General features: G+C 35.9%; 1 protein-coding gene across 4 annotated transcripts; it reads right to left on the reverse strand.

Annotated features, from left to right (window-relative positions):
* Nucleotides 1–1,161: 1,161 nt before the first annotated feature.
* Nucleotides 1,162–12,246, reverse strand: LOC106881582 (uncharacterized). 4 transcript variants are annotated; one of them, XM_014932038.3, is made up of 5 exons: nucleotides 11,740–12,246; nucleotides 4,579–4,698; nucleotides 3,085–4,102; nucleotides 2,426–2,548; nucleotides 1,162–2,118 (listed from the first exon to the last, which is right to left on the reverse strand). In XM_014932038.3, exons 1-5 carry the CDS (start codon nucleotides 12,106–12,108, stop codon nucleotides 2,099–2,101), a joined length of 1,650 nt encoding a protein of 549 aa, XP_014787524.1. In that variant the 5' UTR covers nucleotides 12,109–12,246; the 3' UTR covers nucleotides 1,162–2,098. The 4 variants fall into 4 exon arrangements, with proteins under 4 accessions (XP_014787524.1, XP_014787523.1, XP_089198568.1 ...); XM_014932037.3 differs by having other exon boundaries at nucleotides 1,770–2,101; XM_089342442.1 differs by lacking the exon at nucleotides 11,740–12,246 and adding an exon at nucleotides 6,899–6,917 and having other exon boundaries at nucleotides 1,770–2,101.
* Nucleotides 12,247–12,568: the final 322 nt, after the last annotated feature.

Consider the following 12,568-nt stretch of genomic DNA (forward strand, 5'->3'; position numbering starts at 1 on the left):
GTCTTTGTCTACCTGAGCATCGCTTGACAACTGATGTTGGTGTGTTTACATCCCCGTAACTTAGCAGTTTGGCAAAGAAACTGATAGGTTTACAAAGAATAAGTCCTGGGTTATTTTGTTTGGCTAAAGGTGGCGCTCCAGTATGGCTGTAGTCAAATGACTGAAACTAGTAAAAGAACATATATATATATATAGGCTTTGGTTGGGCTGAGGCTATAGCAGAAGACACTTGCCCAAGGTACTACACTGTGGGACTGAACCTGGGACCATGTGGTTGGAAAGCAAGCTTCTTATCACACAACCACTGTATATTGTAATGACATTTTACAGATACATTTTCAAAAGAGTAGGTCATGGTTGTACTGATAGAATTTTAAAATGAATAAAGAAGACATTTTTTTTTTTTTTACTCAGAAATAAGTAAGTTCATATTTTTTTAATCACCCAATGACTAACTCACAGTCATTACTCATATAAGTCATTATCCATATTATTATTAATGTTAAACTGGATGACATTATATGAAACAAAATACCTGAGTTTAGGTTTAATCTACCACAAAACAGATCGAAAGTATAAATACTGAATACTCTTGATTTATATTGCAGTAGGTTAAAAGTAAACTCGGATATTTTTTTCATTATTCCTTTCTATTGTATGTTCATAATGTATATCATAGATTATTTTCAGGTGTGTGGCACAATGGTCATAAATTAATTAGTTTCTGAATTGTTAATAAGATTTCATCAAAATGACTGTCGTCTGCATTTTTGAAAATATATACCTGCCCACTCACCCAGCCCAATCCTCAGTATCACCTCACCTATATTCACCCCCAACTGTCCCTTGAGGGGGATCTGTCCTGACACATTTCCACTGCCATCTCTCTCTTCTCCCTCTCTATTTTTCTAAGTCTCTCTCTTGTTTTCCTCTCTTTTCCAACTAGCTCAGTCGTTTCTCAACCATTTTTTAAACCTATGGACCTCCTTGATTACTATTTTATTCTGGTGGACCCCTCCCCCCGCCCCATAGCCATTCATTAGTTTTATAGATACAATCTTTGAAACTTCCTGTTTTGTTTTTCAAATGACTGAAACAAATGGGGGGGGGGGTATATGTATGCGTATTTGAATATGAAACAAACAAACAATAAGACTAAGGAACTTTTGGTACCAAAAGAAAAGTGTTATTTATACTTGTAACAGCTGTCACTTTACATCTGGTTATTCAAATTTCAAGTTTCTGAACTGTAGACTGGGTACAAAGTGCGATATATGATGTCCGTTACTCAGAGTGTATAGATAAGTGTGTACAAAAACGCTTCTAGATAAGAAAAGCAGATAAAATTTGTTTGAAAAGAAACATTTTCATAAATGTCTTTCGTAGAGAAACACATTTTGATAATGAGCAAAATGTGTGCATATGCAGATGTGGTGGAATTAGAATTAAAACTGTGAGTGAATGGTTAATCGTGAAATTGTGTAAATTGAATGTATGTTTAATGGGTGTGTGCATGCGCATGCACACACATGCTCAAAAATTTAATATTGGACGGAGAAGTGCTGTACTGTCAGTACTGTAAATGAATAAGAAAACATGCTTTTAGTTTGTGTATGTTTCTCTGGTATTTAAAGGCGAAAATTACATCAGTTCAGTTCCACACTGCACTTAAAGCTAGAAGGAAGTTTGGATGGAAAACAAATTATTTTAATTTATAAATATATAACACTGTATATATATATATATATATATATATGTGTGTGTGTGTGTATGTATATATATATATAATGTATTAATGGTCTGTTGTTTATATATATATGTATATATATATACATATACATATATATATGTATATATACACCCATCCATCCATCCATCTTTATACACACACATATGTACGTGTGTGTGTTGCAAATTTATTTTGCTGAAATAAATTTATTTTTTTTCATCATCATCAAAATCTCTGTTTTGTTCAGTCTTTCCAGTGCATTAGTCAAATTTTTAATGCTGGAATGGTCACTGAACAGTTTCCACTTCTGCAAGGCTTGGTATGCCATTTCCTTCATAGTTTGATCACTGCTCTGGTATTGGTTTTCAATTACTGCAACAACAGAAGAACTACTCACGTTATCATTTTCGAATACGAAATATTGTTGACATTGGTATCATGCAAAAACAAACAAACAAACAAACAAACAAACAAACAAACAAAACAAAACAAATGAAATGAGTCAAGAAAGAAGCCTGTATGTGGTCAGCTGACATTTCAGAAATAGCAGTTAAATGTTCCTCCTTCAAATCACACTCTACTGTCTTTACAAAGTGCAAAAATAGACATTGAGTATTGTAATCACAGATACTATGTTATATAGGCGCAAAAGAGTAGCAAGACATTAAATTTGAATGTATGTTAAGAAATACCTACTTTCGATATCGCGCATTCTAGATCTTATATCTCGTGTTGGACGGAACGGTAAGATTTTGTACAAGCAAATCCAGTCTTTGCCGATTTCTGATGCAACCAGACTTGAGGCCTTGTCAAAAGTGGCTGAAATATAACAAAGAAATGGGGATAATGATTTGAGAAAACATTACACAGTGTATGATTTATTAAACTTGGCGTACATACATACATATATACATACGATGAGGACAGCTGTGTAAAGAAGTGCTGATCTCACCAGGCTAACAGATAAGTGAAGAACTCCAAGTAATCTTTTGGTAGAGTCTCAAGTTATGGTTCCTCACAATTCTATATTGTATATCTGTGGATGGGCTCAGACAAACTGGTTTAAGAAACAAGTTAAAAATAATGCTCATTACATATTTTTCCTTTATTGGAGCAAATTTAGTTTACAGCTGTTTCCATAGCCATTATAGGCACATTACTGACAGGTTTACTCAAATGGTCTATCGATCAATTGGAAACAATTGAATGACGTAAGAAAATTAATGCTACTTTCATCAGAGCCATTTCTGGTTATAACAAATGCCCATGCATGTGCATATGCATATGCATGCGCACTCACACACACTGTAGTATATACAAAACATACAATATTAAAAAGAAATCACGTCACTTACTGTCTGAATTGGATTCAGATTCTAAAGCTTTTGGTTTCATAAATATCGTCTCGATGGTGTGCGTTTGTATTTTTTGTTCTCTGATTCTTTCCAGAACATCAACCTTGGCAATAAGGCTGTCCAAATCCCTCTCCAGCTTTAAGTAATCATCTTCTTCTTTCTGAAGTTTGCTCTCCATTTGATCCAGAACCTTCTTGCAGCTCTGATATTTGCTGTCTACGTCATCGAGTTTCCTCTGGCAATAGTATTTCGATTTGATCAATCGGCTCCATTCGACTTTAACGCGATCTCTTCGAAGTCTCAGCTGGCAGATGTCAAGCTCCTGTTTCTCGATAAAATCGGTCCAGTGGTCGAAGAACATTGGTGAAGTGTTTTGGTGAGTCTGAAACTGCACCTCGGCATCGGCACGAGTAGATTTCTTGAGACTCAATTCGCTTTCTGTGACATTCAAGTTGTTTTTGAGGATATTTTCTTGTTGTTCAAGGACTTTCTTTTCTTGGAGGGTTGCCTTGACATCTTGCCATAACCTCTGACTGATGAATTTTTGTTGTTGGTAGTTGCCCCGTACCTCTTTCACGACTAAATGCTGTTGGCGCAAGGCTTTGTTACAACGATTCTTGTTCCGTAACAAAGAGCTGAGTTCGTCTTCGACTTTCTTCAAATATATCTCTTCTTCGATTAACCACAGTTTAATCAGTTCGATTATATGTGGTAAGAAGTCGAGGACCTCACTCATTACCTGACTCACTCTGTCAATAGTTGTAACGTAATTCAATAGAGAGACACCCAAGTCTTGTAATTCTGTCAGTTGACATTGCAGAATGGTGTATTCGTTTTGAATTTCCTGACGCCATTTCTGGATGTTTTTCTCATAGGAGATGGGAACCTTCAGACCAGTTGGATCACCTTCTTGGAGGAAACTCAGGCAATGTTTGTTCAAGTAATCTTTGTAGATTTTCTGAAGGTCGTTGATGCTTCTTGTTATAAGTCTATCAAACAATTTTGCACGGGTGAAAATCTGTATAAAAACGAAAAAAATTATTATTTCATATACGCACAACAAATTACTGTTGGAAAAGAAAAATTCTTAACATCGAGCTACAACAAGTAACCTTAGATGCCAGGAACCTTCCCAGCTGTCCCTAATAACCCTGTTTTCTGGAACTGCACTAAACTAGGTTTTATGCCTATTTCCTCTATCCATCTGTTCAAATCTTTAGAGATAGTTCCTAATGCACCCACAACTACAGGGATACATTTTACTCACACTTTCCATAGATTATATGTGTAATATATGTCTCATATACATAATAGTTAAATTATATATTATGCACTTAATTGGTTTGTTATGTGTGTGATCCCTAGGTCTTGGCAAAATGGTCTTGCATGAATCTGGTCTGTGGTGCAAAACAGGTTGGGGACCAAAGCCCTCCTGTATCTAAGGATGAAAATACAACAGAGTGTGTGGGTGTATAATAAAAAAAGGTGCCTCACTCTCCTCAGCTCGTTGTTCACTGGTACTGGTAACTTCCTCCATGTGCTGCGGTTTTCGATTTGCAACATGAATTCATTTGGAATCAAACTGGTCTTCAATGGAGAACTGTTACAGAGGACCTGCACAGGAAAAACAATAAAGTGAGAGAAAGAGAAAGAGGAAGAAAAAGAGAGAGAGAGATTAATATATTTTTTTAGTACAATATATATATATATATATATATATATATATATATACCATATATGCCAGTGTATAATACGACTGGCCGTACAAGAAGACTTGCAGGATTTTCTATTTAAAAAGTGGTTTTCAACTTTACTTGCTGTATAAGACTTCTTCGTGGAAAACAGCTCGAGCGCCGAAGATGCGAGATTCATAGTTAAAGGGTGGCATGGAAAGCGGACGTTAAACGATGATGATGATGATATATATATATATATATATATATATACACACACACACACACACACACACACACACACACACACACACACACACACACACATACTTTCGTGGCACTGATTATGAACATTAACAATGTGACAGGAACAAAATTACCTGAAGCGAGTGCAAACCAGCATGATAAGTTGACTGATCAAAAGGTGGCGCTGTGTTTGTTTGAAATTAAAACAATTCAACATCACAGGGGACCTGCTGATGACTTCGAAACTGCAAACATTCTCGCGTATTTACTTTTACTTTAGCCTCGTTATTTAGTAATAAAAAAAATAAAAAAAAAAGGTACCTTAAATGTGTGTATGTATGTATGTATGTATGTAAGTATGTATATTTAGAGATTCGATGACTGGTGTTTCATAAAAACAACGACCAGAATAAAAGAGAAGTATTGCAATCAATAGAATTGATCTGGAATCTTTGAAAGTGTTGTCTAAGCATGATCGCAATCCAATGAGTAAAGTATGCATGTGTGTGTATATATATATATATATATATATATATATATATATATATATATATAGAGAGAGAGAGAGAGAGAGAGAGAAATTTACATATATATACATATATATATTTATTAGATTGGAGCCTGGTGTAGCCATCCGGTTGCACCAGTCCTCAGTCAAATCGTCCAACCCATGCTAGCATGGAAAGCGGACGTTAAAGGATGATGATGATATATATGCATATGTATATATATATATAGATTTACATATATATACATATATATATATGTATATGCATATATACTCATATAAATATACACATGCATACACACATATACATGTATATGTATGAACTTGCATGTTTGTTTATGTATGTATGTATGTATGTATGTATGTGTGTGTGTCAATATAATTAAACAGCTTTTATTATCAAAATGTGTTTACATATAATTTCATAGCCATAACACCTATTTTTGTTTGTTTGCTTTATCGAGGACTATTCCTAGGCACAATTTGGACAAATAGCTACAAAATCCATATTGCGATCCCAAAACCCGTTTAATTTCTCTGTCTAGCCCATTGTGCCGAGTATTTACCCACCAAGTCATGTGAGTAAAACGAGATAGAAAGAAGCTTGTGTGTAAGTCTCTCAGTGGATTGGGTGTATGATTCCAAGATCCACCCATGTTTCATACAGTATTTCACTATGATTTACATTTATATTGCATTTAATATAATGAAGCAGAAGGCTGGCAGAATTGTTAGCATGTAGGGCGAAATGCTTAGCAGCATTTCGTCCATCTTTATGTTCTGAGTTCAAATTCTGGTGAGGTCGACTTTGCTTTTTATCCTTTCAGAGTTGATAAAATAAGTACCGTTGAGCTCTGGGGTTGATGCAATTGACTTAGACTCTTCACTGAAATTGCTGGGCTTGTGCCAAAATTTGAAACCAATATATTATTAAGGTGGCAAAGCTGACAGAGTCATTAGCGTGCTGGGCAAAATGCTTAGCAGCATTTCGTCTATCTTCATGTTCTGAGTTCAAATTCTACTGAGGTCGACTTTGATGATGATGTTGATGACAGTGATGGCGACGATGATGATGATCATGGGAATGATGATGATGATGATGATGATGATAACGACAAGAACGAGGATGACAACGACATTCACAACAGAAATGATGATAAAGAAGGTGAGGTTTGCACTATTAATGATGGTAATTGATTCCAGTTGGAACAAGTTGTAACTAGACATCATCCCTGAATCAGTTAACCAACTGTGTTTATAATCATCAACAGATTCTTATTGATTACACATTCTCCCTTTCCAGATCTCTGCATTATACAAAATCATTTATGTATTATATATATATTATAGTATATATACAGGGTGTGTAAGGTATTTGAGGACATACCTTTTTGGGGTTGTTGCTGCATTTTTTGCTGACTCTGTATAATCTTGTTTCAGAAAATAATAATGGCAGACCCTCAGCTTATTCACGAAATGAAGGGGCATGCTGTTATTGTGGTTATAAAGGTTGAGCATGGTGATTTAGAAATATCTCGATTTTTTAAAAGTTGCCAGATCTTTTGTCTACAAAGTTTGTAAGGAAATGGAGACTGAAGATGGAAACATATCATCAGTATCAAAACAGAAAAAAGCATTCTAAATGCTCTGAAATCATCAGAACACCTGAATTTATCCAACACACACAAATATATATATTTGGCGTTAGGAAGGGCATCCAGCTGTAGAAACTCTGCCAAATCAGATTGGAGCCTGGTGTAGCCATCTGCTCGACCAGTTAGAAATAGCCAAGCAGGGAAATCTTCAAATCATTCCTGCTGGATCCAGCAGTCCTGAGCTTTTAACCTCCACGTAGGAATAAGAGGCGATGGTCACAGTCGGAATGCCTTTGCTCATAGATCTGCTTGATCTGGGCTGATTTTGTGGCAGTGGTGATGGTGTTGTGCTGTGAGGTGCGTGTGTGTGTTGGTGGCTAAACAGCAACAACAACAGAAACAAGAACCTTTGAGGGAACCTTTATAATGGCAATTTGACTGGCTAAAAATAGCAGCCAAGACCCCCTACTAAAGACTACTTACAGCCTTTGGGGTAAAAAAATAAATAAAAAAATGAGCTGAATATATTGAATAATGTAGTCTTAGATACACTGTCTGAATAATGGATGGGATAGTCATGGGTGGAGCTCATTTGATTATAAATTTGCTCCTCAGTTGTTGAATTTGTGATAAATATCAACAAGAACCAAACCACCAGAAATAATATGACCACCACCACCACCACCACCACCACTGCTTAAACAACTACCACCACCACTGCCTAAACAACCACCACCACCACCACAACCATTACGATGACCACCACCATGACGACCACCATGATGACATCCACCACCACCACCACCACCACCACCTGCAGTAGTTTATTCCCACTCATTTGTTCCGAACAATGTGCTCAGTGATCTGTGTTAAAAGAAGTAATTTTTTTCTCTTGTTCCATGAGAGTTTGTGTTCACAGTTGTTGATGTTATCTGAATGTATAACAACATCAGCAACAATATGAAGAACAAAATGGAATGTGTTACGTGTAATACACACACCCAAACATTCGTTGATATTGACAACACAACAAACTGACTGAACACAATGTTGTGCATCTCCTGTTGCCAGATATAAAAGAGGAACAGGGTAAATATTGCTGCATCAGTCAGTTGGAGAGAAAGTTTCTTAATGCCACTGGTGAGAGATAGGGGTATGCAATTGTACCTGTATGACATTTAGGGACCTATAGGGATATATGTGTCACTTTAGGGGAGACTTATGTGTCTGTAATGTGAAAGGGATGCACTTATATGTCCCTTATACCTTTGGGATGTGAGATTGAAAACAGAAGACAATGGAGTTGGGAATGTACAGAAATTGTGTGTGTGTGTGTAAAAGAAATTGGAAATTCAGAACAATTCATTTGGAAAAATAAACTGTTTTCTTCTGCATTCTTCTCCTTCAAAAATAAACTTTGTTAATATTTATTTATTTATTTATTTATGGGTTTCAGCCAAGTGACTGTGGTCATGCTGGAGCACCACCGTGAAATGGTATCAGTTTTGTCATAAGTAACAGTCTGCTGCCTAAATTGACTGTGACGCCAGTTGGTATCAGTGAAGGACTGATGACATTTCATTCCTTCCTTTCTGAGAGCAGCTGCATCATATTACTGAGTATCTATGTATCAACACTACTGTTTAACTGTCTGGTTCAATGTTGGTTTTTATCACTCATCACATCAGACTTTGATTGAGATCTCAAAACAGAACATTGATATCTTTGCGGGTGATTTTAATGAAAGAGATAGCAGGAATGATAAAAGATGAGATCACGTATCAGTGACCATGGTGTCTGGAAAACTAACAGCAACGGCAAACTTTTTTCTCTCTTTGTAGAGCATGACCTGACAATTACCAACACTATCAAAAGAAAAAAAAGGACTTCATTTTAATTAGCCCAGTACATGAGTGGTATCTGTTTTAACAATTCTAGAAAGGAAAATGTTGAAATTGACCCTGACAAGGATTTGAACACTGAAAATAAATGAAAAACAAAGCACAGGACAATCATGAATGCATTCCAGATATAAAGATTGGAATCTTATTGGCTAGAGCCTGAACTGGTTGATCGATCACAAAGATGCTCTGTGGTGATGAGACTTGAAAGTTGGACTGAACATCACATAGTACTAATAAAGAGCAGATTACAAATTCCCTCCTTTACTCTGCTCAAGAGCACCAAACATTAAGAAACACAACTGTGGCAAGATTAAACATTCCCGTTACTTGTAGGGACATTCTGCACTTTCTAGCATTAAAATGGTCGAAAGCACCTATCTCATTAAAAGCTTGTAATGGATGGCAAATGAACCATCTCTGCTGCCACCACCATAATAATTATTTTTAATGTTTGCACAAGGCCAGTAATTTCAGTGAAGCAAGTAAGTCGATTACATGAACCCCAGTATTCAACTGGTACTTATTTCATTGACTTTGAAAGGATGAAAGGAAAAGTTGGCCTTGGTGGAATTTGAACTCAGAATGTAAAGATGGACGAAATGCTGCTAGGCATTTTGCCCAGCCTGGTAATGACTCGGCCAGCTCACAGCCTTAGATGCTTACATAAGAATACTAACACACACAGTAACACATAAATACAAGAAGATGGAAGGAGAAAAATGACTGGTTTGGACAGGCAGCAGTGGAATGAAATCTGTCAGGAGTGGCCTGAATGTAAATTGCAGAGAGGTGGTAGAGAATAATAGAGAATGAAGGCTTTTGTAAAAAGCAATAGGAATTATAATGGCAGAATTGTCTAGAGATGAGGATGGGTATGATTGCATTGTGGATTGGGTAAGGTGTGAGAAGGGGAAGGGCGGGAATAATGAACTGAACATAGAAATCTACTTATATTTGGTGAAAAAATATCAGGAACAAAAAAAGCAAACATTGGAAAGAAGGAAAAAAAAAAAAAAAAAAGAAGAAAAACAGTGCAGGTATGGCTGTGTGGTTAAGAAGCTTGCTTTGTAACCATGTGGTTTTGGGTTGAAATATATTGTTACCCATCCTCATCTCTAGACAATTCTGATGGGTAACTTTCTAGGTGGAACCCCATGGTCATTCATGACTGAAGAAGGTTTCCTCCATATATTAATAATAAGGGTTACACAATATATGGATTCAAGTAATCCAGTAGTACTCATAAAAAACCGAAGACAATAATAATAAAATTGATATAAAATAAGCTGGTTGCGTAGTTAATAGAAGGGATTTTTAGTAATATAATATTTAACTAGTAGATCTTAATTGTACAATAAAAGAAGAGAGATATATTTATACCACCATAATTTCATTATATTTTCCATACCACCTTAATCTCATTATTATGTTTTCCAACTTTGTCCCTCATTTTTCAATCTTCTCAGCCCCCTTCTCCATTGAGAAGCACTGACCTGGGACCAGTAATGAGGGTGACCCCTACATATATCTTAGATTGCCTTCACTGTCAAAGGAAAGTGCTAACAGCCTAAACGAATAGGTTGTAATGTAGCATAAGATTAATATAATTTTGTATTATTGATTGGGATAGATTAAAGTATATAAGGAAATTATCTGGAAAAACAATATCAATAGGAATTCATTGAATATTGTTTAAAATACATAATTATACATTATTTACATTTGATGGATATTTGTCCTCATCTTGTTTGTTGTTAACACAACACTTTGGCTGATACACCCTCCCGCCGTCATCAGGTGTCTTGGGGAAATTTTAAACCTGGGTTCTCATTCCTAAGGTATTTTTTCAATGTTGTTGTTTTTGTTATTGTTATTATTATTATTATTATTATTATTATTATTATTATTATTATTATTCAGGTCACTGCCTGGAATCGAACTTGGAATCTTGGGGTTGGTAGCCTGCGCTCTTAACCACTGCGCCATATGCCCATGGGTATATGGCATAAATAAAGTACATAATTCCTCATCTCTTAAATATAGAACTGTACATAATTATAGTTATAATACAGGCAGATACACTAAAAGATATTTTTATACTTGAATATTGTATAAAAGGACCAGCCTTGTCAGCAGCCCATAGACCTAGGTCATGCTCATCACTCTTACTCATCTTTCAACGAATGTTTTCTCCATCTTCTCCATCTTGAATTTTCTCAAAGAAGTTCAGAAGAAACTTGGCTGAAGAAGTTAGCCTTTCCTAAATTCCCTCAGTTTTCTCTCTTCACCACCTCTACAACCTCTATCACTTTCACTTTCGTAACTGTTTTGACATTCAGATTACTCTGTTAAATGTAATGCTTATTTATTCACATTTTGGATTAATCATGCATTATCTTGTAGCTTCAAGATTTCAATGATATGATTGTTTATTTTAGAATGGCATTGTAGGGTTGGTATGAAAGGCCAGGCCTGGTCAGTTCAAGCATAAAACAGCTAGAATATGGCCAGTTAGTGGTTTGGCAAAAGAGACTGACAAAATAAGTACCAGGTTTAAAAATATAAACGTAAAGGGGTTTAATTCATTCGACTAAAAATTCTTCACGGCAGTGCCCCAGCATGGCCACAGTCTAATGACCGAAACAAGTAAACGGATAAGCAAATAAACAAATTTGATAAAACAGCAACACTACCAACAATAACAACAAAGTTATTAATGAGCTTCTTACCTCAGTCCAATAAAGTAGTTCATCACGGGAAATAGATCTGTTGTAAGGAAACCATTTTATTTTGAATGAGCTCAGGTTTCGTTCAATCGTGTCGAGAGACAAAGTTACTCTCTTCTGTTGTCTCAACAAGTAAAAATGTGGTCTATCATTATTATTATTATTATTATTATAATTATTAATTGTATTATTATTATTGTTGTTGTTACTACTACCACTACTATTATTTGTATTATTATTATTATTATTATTATTATTATTTGTAGCTGTAGTTGTAGGTGCAGTTGGTGTATCGGTTGGTGTAGTAGAGGTATGGTTCTTTGCGTTAGATTGATTGGAGTTACCCTGTGCCATACTTCTAGAAGTGTTCATCTGTCAAAGCCTTGTGTTTTTTTCCCCAGCATAAATTAAGTCCTTTGTTCTAGCGGGGCTCAACTGTTAAAGCCATGCTTTTAGCAGGGCTTGCAAAATCCCTGTTTCTAATAGGGATCATAAATCCTTTGCTTTCACAGGGCTCACAAATTCTTGCTTCTAGCAGGGCACACAAATTAAATCTTTCCTTCTAGCAGGTGTCAGCTAAGTCTTTGCTTCTAGTAGGGTATGCAAATTAAATCCTTGCTTCCAGCAGGGCTCAGCAGTTAAATTCCTGCTTCTAATAGGAATCATAAACTAAATCCTTTGCCCTCACAGGGCTCACAAATTCTTGCTTCTAGTAGGGCATGCAAATTAAATCCTTGCTTCTTGGAGGGCTCACAAATTAGATCCTTGTTTTTGGCAGTGCTCATAAATCCTTGATTCTAATAGAGTTCGCAAATTAGATCCTTGTTTTTAG

The sequence above is a fragment of the Octopus bimaculoides genome, chromosome 26, assembly GCF_046866305.1.
Source record: "Octopus bimaculoides isolate indiv1 chromosome 26, ASM4686630v1, whole genome shotgun sequence".
NCBI classification, from domain to species: Eukaryota; Metazoa; Mollusca; class Cephalopoda; order Octopoda; family Octopodidae; genus Octopus; species Octopus bimaculoides.